Raw genomic sequence first — 21,684 nt, 5'->3', positions numbered from 1 at the left:
ATAGCAATCCTCATGAATGTTCACTTCTTCCTGACGTACAGTGTGGTAGTAAGAAGGTTATTGGATTAGAAATTATAAACTCTGAGGTATAGGTGTAGCTCCACCACTTAATAGCTTTATTACCATAATCAATTTCTTTAGACTCCTTAAGAGTGTCTCCTGACCTGTAAAATGGAGACAATGAAACTTACTCCATTTCGATGCCTTAATACTCATGAAAGTGCTTTGGAAACTATAAAGTGCTATTACTATTATCACACATGGCAAAACATGTCACAAGAAAAAATAGCTAATATCACAAATGAGATTCTGAAAGATTTCAATTTATGCCTGTTGCATTGCAGATGTTAGGTCATTAGTAAAGGTCCCTGTCATTAGAAAACCAATGCATATGGTTCTCAATGTTCTTATTTTGTATGTCTCTTCAGGAGTGAAAATGGAAGAATTCCTCCCCCCTGGTGCTAGTCTAAAATGCACCGTCTGTAGCTACACTGCTGATTCTGTGATCAACTTTCACCAACACCTATTCTCCCATCTCACTCAAGCTGCCTTCCGATGTAATCACTGCCATTTTGGCTTCCAGACTCAGAGGGAGTTATTGCAGCACCAGGAGCTCCATGTCCCCAGCAGCAAACTCCCCAGAGAAAGTGACATGGAACACTCTCCAGGTGGAACCGAAGACAGCTTACAGCCAGCCACGGACTTGTTGACCAGAAGTGAACTCTCCCAGAGCCAAAAGGCCATGCAGACTAAAGATGCAAGCTCTGACACAGAGCTGGACAAGTGTGAGAAAAAGACTCAGCTCTTTCTGACCAATCAGAGATCAGAGATTCAGCCTACAACAAATAAACAAAACTTTTCTTACACAAAAATAAAGTCTGAGCCCTCTAGCCCCAGACTCGCCTCATCTCCAGTTCAGCCTAACATTGGGCCTTCTTTCCCTGTGGGCCCTTTCCTATCTCAGTTCGCTTTCCCCCAAGATATCACAATGGTCCCTCAAGCTTCAGAGATCTTAGCCAAGATGTCTGAACTGGTACATCGGCGACTGAGGCATGGAAGTAGTAGCTACCCTCCTGTAATCTACAGCCCTTTGATGCCCAAGGGGGCTACTTGTTTTGAGTGTAACATAACATTCAATAATTTGGATAATTATCTAGTGCACAAAAAACATTATTGCAGCAGTCGATGGCAGCAGATGGCCAAGTCCCCAGAGTTCCCTGGTGTGTCAGAAAAGATGTCTGAAGCTGTAAGTCCCAACACTGGCCAAACCTCCATAAACCTTCTCAACCCAGCTGCTCATTCTGCTGATCCTGAGAATCCACTTCTTCAAACATCTTGCATCAATTCTTCCACTGTTTTAGATTTAATTGGTCCAAATGGGAAGGGCCATGATAAGGACTTTTCCACTCAGACTAAGAAGCTTTCCACCTCCAATAGCAGTGATGATAAAATTAATGGAAAACCTGTTGATGTGAAAAATACCAGTGTCCCCTTAGTGGACGGGGAAAGTGACCCAAATAAGACTACCTGTGAAGCTTGCAACATTACCTTCAGTCGGCACGAAACATACATGGTCCACAAACAGTACTACTGTGCTACACGCCACGACCCTCCACTAAAGAGATCTGCTTCAAACAAAGTGCCTGCCATGCAGAGAACCATGCGCACACGCAAGCGAAGAAAGATGTATGAGATGTGCCTACCTGAACAGGAACAGAGGCCTCCGCTGGTTCAACAGCGATTTCTTGACGTAGCCAACCTCAGCAATCCTTGTACCTCCACTCAAGAACCCACAGAAGGGCTAGGAGAGTGCTACCACCCAAGATGTGATATCTTTCCAGGAATCGTCTCAAAGCACTTGGAGACTTCTCTGACCATCAACAAATGTGTTCCGGTTTCCAAATGTGACACTACTCATTCCAGTGTTTCCTGCCTAGAGATGGACGTGCCCATAGATCTCAGCAAAAAGTGTTTATCCCAGTCTGAGCGGACAACCACGTCTCCCAAAAGGCTGCTGGACTATCACGAGTGCACTGTGTGCAAGATCAGTTTCAATAAAGTAGAAAACTATCTGACCCACAAGCAGAATTTCTGCCCGGTCACCGCACACCAGCGTAATGACCTCGGTCAACTCGACAACAAAGTATTTCCGAATCCAGAAAGCGAAAGAAACAGCCCTGATGTCAGCTATGAAAGAAGCATAATAAAATGTGAGAAAAATGGGAATCTAAAGCAACCTTCCCCCAATGGAAACTTATTTTCATCCCACTTAGCAACTCTACAAGGCCTGAAAGTCTTTAGTGAAGCCGCTCAGCTCATTGCTACAAAAGAAGAAAACAAACATTTGTTTCTTCCACAATGCCTTTACCCTGGAGCAATAAAGAAAGCAAAAGGAGCCGACCAGCTTTCTCCATATTATGGAATAAAGCCAAGTGATTACATTTCCGGTTCTCTTGTCATCCATAACACTGACATGGAGCAAAGCACAAATGCGGAAAATGAATCTCCTAAAGGCCAGGCTTCCTCAAATGGGTGTGCTGTGCTGAAGAAAGATTCTCTGCCGTTGTTGCCCAAAAATAGAGGCATGGTGATCGTGAACGGAGGACTGAAACAAGATGAGAGACCTGCCGCCAACCCACAACAAGAGAACATTTCCCAGAATCCTCAGCATGAAGACGGCCACAAATCTCCCTCATGGATCTCTGAGAACCCGTTAGCTGCAAATGAGAACGTCTCACCGGGAATTCCCTCCGCAGAGGAACAGTTGTCTAGTATAGCGAAAGGTGTGAATGGTTCTACCCAGGCTCCAACCAGTGGGAAATACTGCCGGCTGTGTGACATCCAGTTCAACAACCTTTCAAACTTTATAACTCACAAGAAGTTTTATTGCTCGTCACATGCGGCAGAACATGTCAAATGAACTAAATAAATAAACATCCGTCACCTTGGTACCAGTGTTTAGTATGTTGTTCTAACCAGTTCAGAAAAAAAAAAAAAAAAGCTGTTTGAATTACATCTGGGCAATCAGGAGATAATTCATTATGGCTGAGTTGAAGACTTAAGGTGAAATTTCATTACAGTCCATTAGTAAAGTGTATTATTGGTGCCATTTTCAAAAAAAGATAATTAATTTATTTTACCAGCAGTATTCATAGCTGTGGTTATGTTATTTTTTATTTAAAAACTTTATATTAAAGTCATTTGTAATGTTATTGTATAGTTATTGTGTAGCACATATGGTTTGCACTGTATAGTAGCTTTTAAAGAAAATAGTCACAAACAATACAGAAAAGCATTTTAGAAATAGCTTCAAAAGCACTTGTGTATCTTGATTTTTTTTCTTATATGCTGTTGCAGATTTATGTATATGCTAAAATATAACTTGCAAAGATGTTCTAAATACACATACTATGAGTTCGCCTTAAGATTTCAATTCTTGGATAATCAGGCTCCAATTGCACTTTATATTTTAGCAGATACAGTCCCTTAGTCACTAGGCTTTGCATTTGTATGTAGCCGTATGTTTCTGTCCATTTTCTTAATCTTAAACATGTATGTTCAATGAAGATGGCAAATTTTTCTTGTATAGTACTTGTATTTTCTTTCGCTGATGCAGCTCTGTCTCAATTTTTAAACCTTTGCTGTTAAATGCAATACTTTATAAAGAATGAACAAAATTACTGGAAGCAGTATTGTAAGTAATGAGGTAGTATTAATCAGTTTTATCTTTTGAAAGGCACAGTCTAAATCGAAACCCTAAACTCGATGCTGCAAGTATGAATTTAATTCATATATAAGATCTATTTAAATATAAGAGTAGCAATACTGCACCTGGTGATCACAAAGATAATGTTCTACTTCTGATAGAAATAATTTCTCAACAAATGTTGTTACTATGCATGTATATGGATGGAATAAAATTCCAGATTGTTGGAGAAGTTTGGCATCCTTTTTTTTTTCCTTTAAAATACAAGGGAAATACTAAATCTATTCTTTGTGATAATAATAGGCTAAAAACAATACTAAATAGCTGCAGTAACACAATGACAAACCAATAAAGAGATAAGTTGTCCTTTATATATGCCTAATTAATATAACTGGCTATATTAAAATGAGCTAGAGACTCCAGGCCATGAAACTAGAAAAGTTCTTCATTATAACTATAATTAGCAGAATGTCTCTGTCCTCCATCACTCACCATCACTGTAGCACAGAAAAAGAACAATTTCATGAATGTATAAATAACTTACAAGTTATATGTACAAGAATTGGCACAATTGTTGATCAAATGCACCAAACTTTCAGATAGAGTTTACCAGAGAGAGAGATTTGCATTTTGAGGAATGGTGAAGTAGTGTGCTAAAGTGACTCTGATGAGTAAAGATGCACGAATCTCATGCTTGCAATTTGTAAAAGACACTAGATTTTACACATCTTTTTGTACACTCCTGGGGTTTATATATTGAGGGGGAGTGGAGAGCAGAGAATATGGATCAGATTGTGGAGGGCCAAATGGGCCAGCCAGAGGCACTGAGAGTAATTCAGCAGGCACAAGATTAGAAACCTCCTGATCTGGAAAGGTGATTACCCACCTGTAGCTAAAGCCCACTATTTTCAGGTAGGTTGTGATGCACTATGGTTCATCTGCACTGGACGTGGTAGCATAATTAACATAAGGTGTTGGCCTCAAACAAAACATACAAATACTGTGACAAAACATAGAAAAATACTGTGTTGTCAAGAACATTTCTCCAGTTGCTTGTTGAGAATAACCTTTTTCAGACTTAAGATCTTTGCCTTAACTGATGCTTTCCATTTCAGTCAGTGACTAAACAGGGTGAACAGAACTGATACGCTTAATAGAGGATAACAGGAATCTCTCAAAGTGTATCTTTGGGGATCTACAGAGATGTTCAGAAAGACCTATGCAATTCTCAGGCTGGACCTGGCAGAACTGGGTATGCTGAAGAGGACTTCCTTCCCCAATCTCTTTTTCATCTTCTTCCCTCTTTAAAAAGAAAAAAAAAGACAATCAACATATATTTATTAACCTAGGTTTGTATCCACTGTTTTGGAGATGAAGGCAAAGAAGTATAACACATGATTACTTCCCCAAAGGAGTTTATACTCTGGTTCAGTTTAGTGTTTGTCAACAGAGTTCCCTCATTAGGATTGCTTAAGGAATATGTTACAATGCCAATTATATATGCCAATCAACCTAGATCAATTAAAGAAAAGTGAGTGAAATTTTTCAAAAGAAAAGTATGTAGATTGGAAAGAACAGGAGGCTGAGGCAGGAGGATTGCTTGAGCTCAGGAGCCTGCAGTACAACTTTTTTATTGTTATTTCAAAATATTAAGGTGGTACAAATGTTTTAGGTTACATGTATCACTTTTGTAATGCTTGAGTCCCGGCACCCAGATAGTCTTCATTTTAACCATTAGGTAGGTTTTCGCCCTTCCCTTCCTTCCCCCTTCCCCTTTGGTTGATTTCTACTGAGTTTTATTTCCCTCTGTGCATATGTGTGTTCCTTGGTTAGTCGGTTAGTTCCAATTTAATAGTAAGTACTTGTGGTGTTTGTTTTTCAATTCTTGAGGTACTTCACTTAGAATGGTCTCCAGTTCCATCCAGATTGTTGCAAAAGGCATTAATTCATCCTTTTTTATGGCTGAGTAATATTCCATGGTATACATATACTACATTTTATTAATCCACTCATGAATTGATGGCACTTGGGTTGATTTGACATCTTTGCAATTGTGAATTGTGCTGCAATAAACATTCAAGTGCAGCTTTTTTTTGATGAAAAGTCTTCTTTTCCTTTGGGTAGATAACCAAAAGTGGAATTGTTAGATTGAATGGTAAGTATACTTTTCGTTCTTTGAGGATCTCCGCACTGTTTTCTATAAGGGTTGTACTAATTTGCAGTCCCACCAACAGTGTATAAGAGCTCCTTTCTCTCTCCATCCATTCCAACATCTATTGTTTTGGACTTTTTAATAAATGCAGTTCTAACTGGGGTAAGGTAATCATTTGCCTTTCCCTGATGATTAGTGAAGTTGAGCATTTTTTCATGTTTATTGGCCATTTGTCTTTCTCCTTTTGAGAAGCTTCTATTCATATCTTTTGCCCTCTTTTTAATGAGGTTGTTTGGTTTTTTCTTGCTGATTTCTTTGAGTTCTTTGTAAATTCTGGATGCTAGCCCTTTATTGGATGTTTAGTTTGAGACTATTTCTCCCATTGTATAGGTAATGTAGCAGATTGTCTATTTGCTCTGTTGATTGTTTCCTTAGCTGTGCAGAAGCTTTTTAGTCTAATCAAATTCCATGTATTATTTTTTGCTGTTGTCATGATTGCCATGGGGGTCTTAGTCATAAATTCTTTGCCTAGTCCAATATCTAGAAGAGTTTTTCCTACATTTTCCTATAGAATTCGTATGGTCACATGCTTTGGATTTATTTGTCTTTTATCCATCTTAAATTCATTTTTGTGAGTGGTGAGAGATATGGATCCTGTTTCATTCTTCTGCATGCGGCTATCCAATTTCAACCCTCACTGATAAAAAATGCCCCATGTTCAATCAAAAACATTGAGGTCACAATATTATCAGTTGAGTTATCTGGGGAAAAGGTGGTAAAAAAAAAAAAAACAATGGATATATTGGTTCTTTAGATTGGTCTATAGTATTTAAATCCTTTACAGAATTCTAAAACTTAAGAAATCAGAATATCTTAGGTTTGGACCTGGATTTCTAGGTTTTTGGATTTCTAGGATTTCTAGGATTTTCTAGGTTTAGTTTGTTTGTTTATTTTTTAACAAAGCAACCCTAGGGAATTCTCTGTTGTCTTTCCTTATCTGGAATTGAGAACCATTGAATTAAACAGAGGAAACAGGAAGCTGTGTGCTGTGGTCAACACCAAAATTAATGAAGCTGGCAGCAGAATTTAATATGCAATCAGCATTTATTTTAAAGTGTTGCTATCTAATGTGTAACACATTTGAGTTTAAAACTATTACAATTTAAAATAACTCAACATGTATGTTTTCATATTGAAATTAAAACTGAAGATCAAGTTGTTATGGAATCTGTAAGCACTACTTAAACACCTTTTAGTCAGGAAGAACTCTCTCATTTTCAAGCCAAACCAAGAGTCAAAGATTTTAAGTGGCCTTAATCACAAAGCTAATGAGTCAGAGTCAGATACCTGGGTCTTCCTCTCAGATTACCTGCTGACATAATGTTCCCTCATTAAAGCAGAAGGCATGTGGTGATATCAATGTTACCCAAATGTCTTGGTCTCTGATCTATGACTTAAAAGAAAGGCAGTGTTTCCTGTTTAATGGCTAAGTTTCAATGACATAAACCTCCACAAACTTGAATGCCAGAATTTGGAGTGACCAGCTATTGAGATTTTTCCAGTATGGCAACCCTATGAGACTGCTCTTGGGGGGATACCAACACCTTCTTCTGGTGATGACCACTGTTCCCACATTCCGGCTTCAACAGAAGAACACTGCTTTCCCTTTACTGCATAATCACAGGCATCTGATATGCCTCACTCTTAATACCACATTCTAAAAATATTTCCTTAAAGTCCAGGAAAGATGGAAGGGAAAAGCAATGTATATTAATAGAATACCTCTCAAGTACTCAACTAAACCAGACCTAACACTAAGGTTTCTTTAAGGATGGCCACCCAACTTCATGGTTCTCTGTACCACTAGTGGATCCACACCTCTCCATGCTCAGGTGTCCTAAACAATTTCACACCTGGAGCTGGAGAGAAGCAGTTCTTCCTCATTCTACCTTCAGGTCCACCTCTGGAATACTCACTTTCTGCCTTAAGCTCGACCCCTCTAAGCAGTACTCATCTTATACCCCTAAGCACAGAAGATCCCAAAAGATACCAGAACACTCAGGCCAAGGTCTGTGTATCTTAAAAACAGAGGCATCAATAATTAGTCCAGTGATTTTACACAGAATATTTGCTGTCTTTAGGGCCTCTTTTCATTTTCACTGAGAAAATGCTTAAAGAAGAAAACATATAAAATAGACCAACAGGAAAAAGCAGAAAATATAGGCAAAGGGCAATTTAAATCCATACTTAGAAAGGAAACATTTATCTAATGAAAATTGTGAAAACAAAAAAGAGCTGTTTATTTCAAAGGAAACTTTTTCTATTAACTTATAGAGTGGTTAGATTCTTGAAGTTATCATATCTCAAACATTTTCATTCAGAAAAATATCTTTATTTGTTCCTTGCACCCAGTAATGTTAATAAATATTAGTCGACTAAATGAAAGTGATGGTTTTCCTATAACTAAAGGCAATTTTGCCCCACAACAAATTCAGTATTTATTCTTAAAAGTCAAATTGCTTAAAATGTTTTAAAAGATGTGTTTCCTAGTCTCTAATTATCAAGCATTCAAAATAATCTCAGTTTGGATCACCTTGTCCTATAAAAACGGGAAATGCACAAGTAGAAGATATTTTTAGTTGTGGATACAAGAAATAAGTAGCAAACACCAAAATATTACAGCTTTTAGCTTCAGCATTTTTTTCTAACACTAAGCCTTTATGAGGTTCATTTTGAACAGTATTAATATTAAATTATTGAAATTTAAGAGTAAGAAACTATTTTATACTCATTTGTGCATATAACTGACTCAACAGTTTTCAGTGGGTGCTATAATATGGATGTTTGCCACCCAAACCTCATGTTAAAATTTGATCCCCAATGTTGGAGGTGAGGCTTACTAGGAGGTGTTTGGGTCATGGGGATGGATCCCTCATGAATAGTAATAAGTTGAGTTCTTGTTCTGTTAGTTCCCACAAGAGTCGGTTGTTAAAAAGAGTTTGGCACCCCCTCCTCACCTTGTTTCCTCTCTTACCATGTGATCTCTGTACACACCAGCTCTCCTCCACCTTCCACCATGAGTGGACACAGCCTGAAGCTTTCCCCAGGTGCCCAATATTCCAGCAAGCAGAATTGTGAGCCAAATAAACCTATTTTTATAAATTACCCAGCCTCAAGTATTCCTTTACAGCAACACAAACCAGAGTAAGACTGTGGGTTTAAAACAGCTCAACTTCTAATTTCTTGAGCTAATATAAACCATTTCTGTAAACCACTCCTGCTATATTATCATAAAGTAGTAAACAAAAAAGAACTAGATATCAAAAATGAAATTAAGTCATCAATTAATTAACTAGTACCTGGCACAGGTCCAGTAAAGTGACTCTCAGTAAGGATTTGTGAATGGATCAATGAGTGAATAATGGCAATAGAAAACAGTGGGTGTGTGAATATATATATGAGTGAACAATGATTGAAAGAAGAAATGGTTAGTTGAGAGTTAACCTGGTCTATTAAATAATTAACTTATCAATGTAAAGGAATAATTTGCCAGACAGTTTTTAAACCATTACTTTTTAATATAGAGATAAACACTATTTCACCACCATTATATGGGGAAATAAAACCACATGTCATAACATAGGAAAATCTTGTTCCTCAGGAAGTCAGTATCTGGCATAGGTATTTCAAATATGGGAATTTTATATAGGGAAATAGTTACAAAAGTATTGGAAAGCCTGGATGAGTTGAAAGGGATTGGGGACATCAGGAAGCCATGATCACTCTGAGGACTGGAGTAGCAAAGTGAAAGTGGTACTTCTCAGAAACCATGATTATCATTCTGCTGTTGGATCCACTGCACTATAGCTTTGTAGGAAGCCAGGAGGCCAAAATCCTGCTTACAGTGCAGAAGCCAAGGGTCCAAACTGCCATCAATACCCCTGATAAGGCCAGAGTCCATGAAGGCTGAGCAACTGAGACTGCTGGGGCTGGCAGCACTTCCTACTGCTCCTGGGAACCCACTAGGTGCACAGGAAGCTGCAATTGTCCAATGTTGTCATTGCCGTCACCAGAGGGACAATCCAAAGTAGAAAAAAAAGAAGAACTTCTCCCTTCTTCCTGTCTTTTAATATCTCATCAATGCCTCCCATAGGCAACCAGATATCAGCTGGTGGGGGGGGACGGGTCCAGAAATTGTAGCCTGAGAAAAGCAGAAATAGACAAACAACTGGGATAGACCAGTCCTGAGAGCTTAGCTTAAAAGGCGCTGTGTTTTCTTTTCACAACTTCTCTTCTTCCACTTATATATTTCCTTTGAAGATGGAAGAGAACAAGTCGCAACAGCAAAAATTCCAGCTACTCTTTTCTCTCTCTGATACATGTAAGTCTAGCCCAAACATTCTCTGGAGATAGAAGGCAGCATGTTGGTTCTTCATGACTTCTATAACAGTTTACCACAAATTTGGTGACTTAAACAAAAATGTATTCTCTCACAGATCTGGAGGTCAGAACTTGGACATCAAGATGTCAGCAGGACTGTGCTTCCTTCAGAGTCTCTGCGGAGTAATACCTTCTTGCCTTTTCCAGCTTCTGGTGGTTGTCAGCATTCCTTGTCTTGTGGCTGCATCACTCTAATCTCTGCCTCCAGGACACATCACCTACTCTTCTGTCTATAATCTCTTCCTGCCTCTCTCTCATAAGGACACTAATGATAGCATTTAGGGCCCACAAGTATAATCTTAGATAATCTTCCTATGTCAAGATCACTAATCACATCTGCAAAGACATTTTTCCTTATAAGGCAACATATAGGGATAGTTCTAGGGATTAGGACCTAATATCTTAATATTTTGGGGGATTATTTTTCAGTTTCCTACAGGAAGGTATGGAAATACTCTGGCCAGTATGGAGGTAGAGGAAAGGGATGGAGGAAAAGGGGTTATGGCTCCCAGCCAGGTTCTACATGTGTGGCGGCACAGCAGAAATTAAGTTTCACCTAACCTGGTGATTCTCTTGAAACTTGATTGAGATGTGAATGTTATTAACAAACATTAATAACATCCCATAAAGAATGAACTATCTAAACTGACAGGTTTCAACTCAGGACCCAATGCTGGAGCATAACTGAGTCTGATGACAATTCCGCGTCAGGCGGTGTATCTATTTGGAACTTCATAAACCTTATTAATTCAGAGAATCATAAAAAATCAGACACAGGCTGGGAAAAAGTTTACTTTGGCACTATCTAGCAAAAAGAGTTTGCTCAGTATATTAATAGAGTAAACAGGATTGAAAGAAAATAAACTGTTTTCAAGAATCTTAGCTGCCCCATTTTGCATACAAATAATATATTAATTTCAAACAGTTTTTATCTACATATTAAAGAAGGATATCAGAGCTTTTTGCTTGGAAGCACTTCTTTGATCATTCATTCCACTTCTTACATATAATGTAATCTGGTTTCAGATGGTGTAAATGTATCAAATTCACTAAGTCCAGAACTTTTTTCCCTATTGGCGTTGAATGACCCTCAAGAAAAATAATTAATCAAGTAAAATACAATGTTGTTATATTTATAGAAAAATACACAATGACCAAATAGTCTTTTAAAATTAGAAATAGGGACCTAAAACTTTATTTAAAAAATTCAATACATGAAAAAATACACTCAATATCATGACTAGTTTAAAGTAACAGATTGATTACAGAAAGAGGGAGTGATTCAAAATAAAAAATGAAGGAGATAAACATAGAAATCATAAGGAAAAAATCTTAGGAGGAACAGAGAGAAAAATTCAAAGACAGGAACTAACAGAAAAATGTTCACATCAGACCACTCATACACTTACCCCAGGTTGGACAAACAGACTCCTTCCTCCTGCTACAATGTATAAATGGTCACTGATCTTAGTCTAAGCCAGTCTTTCTACTTAAGCATCCCATTCCCTCTAACTAATTTGATGATTTAGCTCCTGCAATTATTTCCTCACTTTCTTGGCACAAAAGCAACAGATGTATCTTTATCAATTGATGTAAGGACTTGAACAAGAAGCATCAACAACATGCTGTGCATTGAAGTGTGACCCCGAAATGAAGAGGTTCATCTTCCATGTTCTGGATTCTAATCCTGGGAGGTGGCAGGAGTTCCAATAACACTCATATTAAATTTCTTGCTAGTCTAGCGGATGTAGACTTGGAGCAGATTCAATTTAATTTAGAGATCAAAATAATGTGATATTACATATACAGAGTTTAGAGCAGTAAGTGTTACACCTACTACATCAGTGCTATAATTACTATTTTTTTCAATGAGCAAACTGAGGCTTAAAGCAGTTGAATGAGTTTCCCAAGTGGCAGAACCAGTGGAGTCAAGTCTTTGAATTCAGTTATTTGTCTACAAGCCTTTGCTACCCTTTTCCATAAGCCTCTACCTCAAGCCAAATCACTTATAATCATGTTGCAGGTTTGCCTGATACCTGTTATGCCTACTGGCACAAGAATTGTCTGAGTTAAAAGAACTATATGTCCCATTCTGCCTGGAAAATTCCTGACCTTTTTCAGAATTTGCCTTAGGTTTTTCATAATAAGTATTATTATCAAGAGTTGCATCAAAATAAGTTGGATAAATTCCATAGACTTCCAGTTATTACCAGCTTCTAACATCATCTTTTTTTTTTTTTTTTTTTTTGAGACAGAGTTTCACTCTGTTGCCTGGGCTAGAGTGCCGTGGCTTCAGCCTAGCTCACAGCAACCTCAAACTCCTGGGCTCAAGCAATCCTACTGCCTCAGCCTCCCGAGTAGCTGGAACTACAGGCATGCACCACCATGCCCGGCTAATTTTTTCTATATATATGTATTTTTAGTTGTCCAGATAATTTCTTTCTATTTTTAGTAGAGAGGAGGTCTCACTCTTGCTCAGGCTGGTCTCGAACTCCTGACCTTGAGCGATCCACCCACCTCGGCCTCCCAGAGTGCTAGGATTACAGGCGTGAGCCACCACACCCGGCAACATCATCTTCATTGGTAGCGGGTAAGATGCATGTCCAGTGAATGGTTTTCTCTTTAACATGTGGTTAAAGCCGAAAGACAAACAGAGGTACCCTATCTTTTGTTCTGACCCTTTCTAGATGCAATGTAGTGTAATTAACACTTTCTTTTCAAGGACAACACATAAGGTCTTCGATGATAAGGCACATTTGGACAGAAGCAGTGAAAGACAATTTAACTCTTGTGTTCTGGGAGCCTCTGCTCACTATTGGATATACCTGTGTCCTGACCACAGTATGCACAAAGCGCCACTAGGCAATGAGATCTACAAAAACGTGAGGAATTACTAATTAGACTATGGAATATGCTGAAAATAGAAGGATAGTTACTTCGTTGCAGAAGTTACAAATAGACAATAGTAAGAGCTGAGTAAAGGATAAATAAAACATGATAAATCCAAAAACAAACAAACAAAAAAACAAATAGACGATAGTCTGGATGATCTAGTTACTTTGGTTTTATCATGCAATATATGATTGTATATGGTATAGATGGACAACTAGGTCCCTATTTTTGTGTTTGGGAACACATTTTTATTTTGCAATATGTCATTTCAGCTGTAAATGCTTAAAAAGAAATGTCATTTAATAAAAGATTAAGAACTAGTGTACACGTCTCAAGGAAGTTAGATAATGTGTGACTTACACAAATTTTGTATTTACAGCTACCATTCACCAAGGAAGCTGTAAAGACATAATTAACTACACAAAACTAGACCACATAAATTTGCTTAAGAATCTTTAAAATTTACTTCAAATTTAGTAACTATTTAACTGTTTGGGTCTGAAGATTATGATTCAATATATGCAGCTGCGGTGGGTGTGCATGTATTACTCTAGAAAGCATGACTTTTCACTTAGATCAAATGATTAATCTATGTTAACGTCACTATTGGAATTGGTGTAGTACATATATAATTTGGAATTTTGCCAAATAAGCTACATTCTATCAATTTAACAGATACATTTTTAAATTAAATTAAATTAAAAATTCAAATTAAATACTCTAAATTAAATTAATAACTTAAATTAAATATTTTAAATTAAATTAATAACTCAATTTAATTTAGATACACATTTATATATGCACACATACACACAGAGTAAGAGTAACTGAAAGAAATGTTGGCGATAAAGCTGATGTTGAATGCAAAATGATTATTGTATTACATTACTCATTCTTCGCTTCTTGTCAATAATCAGATTTTTTAAATGTTTGATTATTAATTTGAAGAAATACTTCATATACTCATATACATCTCTTATAAGGATATTGAACTTTTTTTTTACCAAGTCCTCTAAATTTTGGTTACACTTAATTCAAAATCATTTAAAAATATTTAATTAATATATTCAACAAATGGGTTATTAAGTGTTTTCAAAGAAGCCAGCAAAAAGACATGAAATTTACCACTATAAAATAGGGAGTCTAGCTTTATTAAACGTTAAGAATTAAAACAGTGTCCAAGATTTAGTTTTTACATTTTATAATTACATTTTGTATTATCCCAATTTGGAGGAAAGCTCTTTTATTGGAGTTTCTATTTGTAATTGGATAAATTTATTTTTATTGCAATGAAATGAAATAAGAAAGCTTATGATCTTCCATTATATCCAAAAAGTAATAGAGATAAATTATTTGATAATTTTTCTTTAAAATATATTTTACAAAAGAAGGCACTTAAATGGAAATAAAAAGTAGTACCTCTATAGATATGTAGACTGAAATATTTGCACATTTCAATTAAAAATAGAAAAATGAAAGTATCTCTCATTTAGCAATTTGTCTCTGAGATTATGCCATATGTATTAAGAATAAAATACACTGCTTATGCTATATATTCTGTTAAAGCATGCCCCAGTCGATAGACAAAATGAATTTCTGGTAGCTAAGTGAGATCTAGGTTAAAACAGCATGAGGTAGCCATGGCTGGGTGAGGGAGCACTCACCTACTCTGTTCTTAGAAAGATGTTGAAGAGAGTCACAGGACCTCTTTTTCTACAATCAAGCCACACCAATTCCTATTGTCAGTGCCAAGAGAGATTGCAGCTAGAAATTCCCCAACTGACTACCAACAGACCACCTGGAACCAGCCTATTAAAAGAGACTGTAATTTGGGGCTTAAAGGTCATCCAATCAAGATTTTATTCCTCACTTCTCTGACTCCCCTCCCCTGTTCTGCTGTTTTTGCCTCTACAATCTCTGACCCTCCAACTCCTCCTTGGATCATGCTTTCCTTTTACTCTGAAGGCTGTGTCTCCCCAATCTGCAGATTGTTTGTTATAGAAAATAAAGCTCTCCCTTTTTCCTCCACAGATCTCATGGTCTTTTGATAACAATCCATGTATGCAGATATTAACAATATGTTCTTAAATTCATTGTGTATTTTGTTTTTTATACCTTGGTTTGAAATAGTTTTAGATTTGCAGAACAGTTGCAAAAATAGTAGAGTTCCCATGTACTATCACCCAACATCCCTTAATACTCACATTTTATTAAATATATTGATAGCCACGGTACATTTCTCAAAACTTACATTAGAACAGTATTATTAATTTTTATTTAATACACATGGATATTTTATTTCTATTTTACAAATAATTTTATTTTTAAAGATTGTTTATGACTAGAACATTTTTAGATCCACTTATAAAAACTAATTTATTTCTTAATAACTAAATATGTCAAAAATATGCAATTATGATTATTTCAGCATTCATTTTCACCCTCACAAATGTCCTTTGGGCAACACAGAAAGAGCCTGCATCTACGAAACATTTTTTTAAAAAGTAGCTAGGCGTGGTGGCATGCACCTATAGTCCCAGCTATTCAGGAGGTTGAGGTTGGAGGATCACTTGAGCTCATGGGTTAAAGCCTGCAGTGAGCTATGACCATGCCACTGAACTCCAGCAGCCTGGGTGACAGAGTGAGACCCCATCTCTAATTTAAAAAAAGTCCTAATCTGTATAATAAACTATAATGTGACCCTAAAGTGAGTTAATTTGAGCTCAGTAAGCTCTTTGAATACTTTTAGTTGGAGCAAAGCCTCTCAAGCTTTAATGTTTATAGAAATCATCTGAGGATTTTTTTTTAACTGCAGATTCTGATTCAGTAGGAGTGGGGAGGGGCCTGCCAGTTTCCATTTGTAATGAAGCTCCCAGGTGATATCAGTGCTGCAGGTGCATCGCCCACACTTTGAATGGTAAGGCTGCACACTGCATAGTTGTCATTGCGTGAGCTTTCTGTGTCCTCAATCCTATAGTTTGGGTCCTTTATTGCATAGCCCAGAGTGCCTCATTTCACAACACATTGCCACTGAACTCAGACAACTGTAATGTTCCGTTCAAGTGTGTAGCTCTTTTCTTCATTTCTGTACCTATTTCAGTTAGAGGCTTTGTCCATGATACATACAGTGTAAGTTTGTATCAATTTGTAAATTAGATTAGCTGTATTTGACAGCTGGGAATGGGAAAGTATCCCTCTCAACCTCTTTTCATTCTTTTTTAATTTTAATATTTTAGAGACAGGGTCTTGCTGTCACCTCTTTTCATTCTTTAGTAGTTTAGAGAATAGAGTAGAACTTTGAACACATGTCTCACTTATACACAACAGCTGCCTCACTGTGAACTTTTTAATTTTCAATTTTGTATTAATTCTGATAAGTTTTTTTTTCCTAAGGAAAACACTTGTGGAGTCTATTACAAGATCGGTGGACTCACGCTGTGATCAGAGACAGATGCTTAAGGGAATAGTAGAGTTGTTCTGTGATTTATGGCCATTCCTGGTGGGGCTTTGGGTGGGAGTGGGGACAGAATCGGGGGGAATGAAATATGTAAAGAGTACTGTAATCTCATGGCCATCTGTGCTAACTGCATACTGCAAGTCTCAAACAGACAGGATATCAGCAAATGCTATTGGTTGGTTTCAATTTTGAATTTTGTGCCCTTCAAAATTATTCATGCTGCATTCATTCATTCATCCACCCACTAAAGATCAAATCCTAGTTTTGAGTTCTTACTCTGATACAGCACTATGATGGGCACTGGGGACCCAATGTTAAAAGATGATCTATGTCTTCAACTGGCTTTGGGTAGAGAAGTGTAGAGAGGAAAGCCAAAAGGAGATACAAGGCATAGTGATAAATGCTACACGGTTGCACAGAGTACTGAGAACACAAAAGAAAACACCTTATCCAGTCTTGGGGATCCTGGGAAAGTTTCCCAAAGAGTCTATTTTGAGGTAATAGATAAATAGAAGTTATTCGGGTAAACAAAAGCAGAGGACAAGGTAGAGAAGAGGAGGAAGATGAGAGGAGGGAGGTGGAAATGCAGTTACTTTAAGTAAGAAACGAGATTAACATGTGCAAAACCCAAATGTTGAGAATACAACTTTCCCCAATTTTTTTGAATCCCACGTTCCCCATTTTAGTGATGTCAGCACCACCCACTTGGTTATCCTGTCCACAAAGTAGGAGTACTCCTGGTCTTTTCTCACTCTCTCCTTCTCCTGCCTCCCATTTCAGATGATCATTTAGTCTTGTCAATTCTTCCTCTAGCTCTGTCTTAAATGTATTTTCTTGTCTCTCTTCATGAGGTCACTAAAATCTTACATAGTTCAAGATTATAACACAATTATCTCTTACCTAGATTACTACAAGAGCCTCCAAACTGATATTCCTAGTTTCAGTTTCAAACCTGTTTCAAGTTGAAAAACTTTTATTTTCACTATAATGATCTTTCCACAGAGAGAATATCATTACTGTCACTCTCTTCTTAAATCCTTCAGTGGCTCCCCATTTCCCTCAGGATCAAGTGCAATTTCTTTAACATGATTAACAAGACCTTAAATCTTTGGGCTCCTGCTTACATCTCTAACTTGCTGATCCAATACTTGATACATTTCATATATAGTATATTTATTGATCACCTAGATATGATAGTCACTATGCCAGATACTTTAAATAAAATAATGAATAAGATAAACAGCTTATATTCTATCAAAGGAGACATTTAAACAGATAATTATTAGCAACTGTTGTAAGAGCTCTTCCCCACCACTTTTATGATGGAAATTCCCCAGACATTCTAAATGATAGTATTTGGGATTATTTTGGGCTTGACCTAGTCTGGAGTAGAAATTTTTCCAGTCCCCCATTTTTATAAAGGATCATTATTTTAATAAAAGACATTGTCTCTTATTGTCATTTTATTCATTACAGTAGTGCAAACTACTGTAAAGCATGCTAAAAGCATGAAATTTCAGTAGTTTAAGACAATGAAAATTTATTTCTAACGTCCAAAATGCTCCTTAGGTAGGAGGGACCAACCAATCACTCACGTACTCAAGTCAACGAAGGTTCTTCTATTATTAACCCAGGGTTTCTAAGTTTTCTGAACATTGACATCCTATTGAAAGCCAGGAAAAAAAAAGGAGGATTTGAAGGTAGATTTTAATGGGCCAGACCTGGAAGCAACATATATCCCTTCTGACCACATTCCATTGGCTAGAGTTCTTTCACATAGTGATGCCCAAGTGAAAATGAGGTGGTGGGGAATATGGAATAGATCTGTGCCCGGAAACAAAAGGGAATGAGTTTGAAGAACTACCAGTCAGTCTCTATCATACTCACCAAAACATAAAAATGAGTGGAAATAATTATGACCCATCCATGACTGCAGTGAGGTCCCTGCCATTACCCGTTGTGATATATACCATCTGTCCATATTGACAGACAGGACCACTGGTTATTGAAAGCCCGGCAGGTTATGATATCACCTTGCACCTCACATTCTGAGTCTTTTTTCAATTATCATAAATTCAAAAACAGATGATCGCTTTAAATATTTTTTTTTAAATGCTGCTTTGAGATGCTTGTGGTGTTAAGACTCAAATAGAGTCATTAGTACATTTGTTTTCTCTCAGTCATGACTCTTCTGTGGAAACATTCCCTGATGTCTGTCTTTCCCTATCCCTGCCTGCATCCCTAGCAATCTGTCATTCGCTAAATCTTTGTTGCCTTTTAGATTTTTGTTAAAATTACCACTCATGTTTCACTTTCCAAGACCTCCCCAAATATGGGTTAGGAGTTCTTTCCATGAATTCTAGAAGCACTTTGTGATCTCTATATATGTACATTTATGAAAATATGTGAATTAATGCCTGGTTCATTCTTGTATCCCTGACACCTAGCACAATACCTGACACATAATGGGTAGTATATACTTAATGAACTGAATTGATTGATGTTTTTCAAAAGGGCTGGGATGTAGGGCATGAAGTGAGAAAAATGTAGAAGGAGGTATTTTCCTGGATAATCTAAGGCAGTAGTTTTCAAAGTGTGATCACTGGACCAACACCATCAACATCATCTGGGATCTTACTAGAAATGCATATTCTCAGGCTCTAGCCCAGACAGTCTGAATTAGAAACTATGAAGGGTGGAGCCCATAAGTCTATGTTTTAACAAGCCCTTTCGAGTGATTCTGATCCACACTAAAGTTTGAGAACCACTGACCTACAAGTTACCAAGGAGCCTAGATAAATCTGAAACAAATTTCAAGAAAAAAGAAAATGGCAATATTGACAATCTAATAACAACAGCTACTATTCCTGAAGTACTGCTTGTGCCCACTGCCAAAGAATTCACCTTTTCAGGAGTTGTGATGCTGAAACAATCTTGTGACTCCTGTAATCCAATTAAATGTGGTTTAAATATGAGCATAATACTAACAGACAGAATGTAGTAAGAATTCAGAAGAGAATGAAGCAGTAAAGAGATTGCTATAATCCAGTCAAGTAGTACAACCACCTGAGTAGGAATTACATACTCACTCAAGTAACAATTTGAAAATTAGGTAATGTGCAATTTGAGACCAATGGACAAAGGCCATAACACAACATCCACAGGAAAAAGTTGGGATTGTCAATCAGTATTGCATTCTGGCCCATATACTTCCCATTCTTAAGAGATCTCAATAACTTAACAAGCTAAAAAGTTGATTCTACACAACACTTGAAAAAGTGACCTCCCCCCCACCGTATTGTTTGAGATGATATAAATGGTTTAGAATTAACATGCCAAATGTGCAATTATGGTTTAGAATACATATTAGACTCATTATATTTCTGACTTTAAGTTGAATTTGTACTATATTTGTAAATAGTGTCAAAATATTTAAGAGAGCTTAAGGTTTATTATATTTTTATAGGTTTATTGGATTTAACAGACTAGTATACATATTTAGGAATGTTTATTTGTCAATGTAAAGCTGAAAAATTTTTAAAAGGTATAAATATATTTGTTAATGAAATGTAAAAGTTTCTGAATGTTTACTGAAGTTGTAAATGGAACTAATATTTCAATGTCCCTTAGAAGTAATGAGTAAATTTGTTAGATTTTTAAATAGAACAATATGACTTATAAATTAAGCTTAAAAGCTTAAGAAAACTAAGTTTTCAAATTTATAACTATAAACCCAAACTAACTTCATAGTTATCTTCTCTGGGTATAAAAATGCCCTTGAGGACATCAAGAAGAAAGGAACTCACATTTAACACAAAGGGCTTTACATGAATCGACTCTTCTCCTTCCAACAGCCCTGTGAGGTAGACAATGTTTTTAGCCTCCTTTTATCATGATCAATGGATTAAGTAACATACGCAAACACACAGCTAGTGGGGGAAGGAACTAGGGTTCAAAGCCAGCATGTCAGATTCTAGAGGCCCTATTCTGACAACTCCACTCTACTGCCTCTTGCCATAGGCCTATTTGGAGCTGGAGGGACAGGCAATTAGGCCTGGGGGGAGCATTCGTGTGGTTGGCTTGGAGAGAATCTTAGTGGGAGTGCACAGAATGAGACTGGACAGGGAGCTGAATTTTGCTTCCTTTCTCTCCCCCTACTCCCGCTCATCTTACCTCTCCTGGTTGCTATAAAGAAGGCACTTAAAGAATGAACCTTTAGGGAAGATGGTGGAAGGATTCCCAGTTTGGAATTTTTGCTGGGGAAATGGAGAGTTGAAATCCATGCCTGACTACATTTTGGCTCTAACATTCTTCCTACATTGGAGCCTCTGTTTTCTGGCCATCACCAGCCAATCTGTCTATTCCTTGTCCCTGCTACCTAATGCCACCAATATGTTATTTGCTGCTTTTTCATTTTGCTCTTTTATTGGTCATACATTTATTTAACAAATAAATCTTAAGTATACACTTTCTTTCAGGATCTGAGCTGGGGACATAGATTTCGAAGGGTAAGGTAGTATATAAACAATAATTTCAACTATGATGCATGTGGAAAGCCTTTCTCCTGAAGGAAAGCATGAGTAGATTTTCCATAGACAAAGAAGGTGGGTGAGAGTGTCCCAGGAAGAGAAAACACATGGCTGGAACTAGAGAGAGTTTGACTCATTAAAAGAAACGAAAGAAGTAAGAAAGGTGGTTGTTTTCAGATCAAGAAGAGAGAACTGGCCCCAAATGAGCCTATGTAGTCAACAGTGCTGTGTGTCCACATTGTCACACAATCAGTATGCCACCCAAGTATTGCTCAAGGGATCACATGAGTCAAGTGAGTTGAACAAAGAATACAAAGGTCATCAGTCAGGAGACCCAATCCATCAAACAGTAAGAGAAGTGTTTAAAGACAATTGTGTGTATGTGTGTATGTGTGTGTGTGTGTGTGTGTGTGTGTGTGTCAAAATCTGCTACTGGAAATGAGGAGGGGTGATTATGCAGAGGCCAGCTCTTTTCAGTTCATCAAGTACTTATTGAGTAAATTGAATC

At 37.2% G+C, this 21,684-nt stretch overlaps 1 protein-coding gene across 2 annotated transcripts in view; it reads left to right on the top strand.

Moving 5' to 3' along the window:
* ZFPM2 (zinc finger protein, FOG family member 2) overlaps positions 1–3,938 on the top strand; it is a 616,571-nt gene extending 612,633 nt beyond the window's left edge. For both annotated transcript variants that reach the window (XM_012645307.1, XM_012645308.1), the window contains exon 8: positions 429–3,938. In XM_012645307.1, the coding sequence (XP_012500761.1) occupies positions 429–2,920 (2,492 nt within the window). In that variant the 3' untranslated portion in view covers positions 2,921–3,938. The remainder of the gene's footprint in view (positions 1–428) is intronic.
* The last annotated feature ends 17,746 nt before the right edge of the window (positions 3,939–21,684 follow it).

This window comes from Propithecus coquereli, unplaced genomic scaffold (genome assembly GCF_000956105.1).
Source record: "Propithecus coquereli isolate 6110/MARCELLA unplaced genomic scaffold, Pcoq_1.0 Scaffold23, whole genome shotgun sequence".
Classification (NCBI taxonomy): Eukaryota; Metazoa; Chordata; class Mammalia; order Primates; family Indriidae; genus Propithecus; species Propithecus coquereli.
Note: the sequence above shows the minus strand (reverse complement) of the source record. Positions and strands in the feature narration are given on the sequence as shown.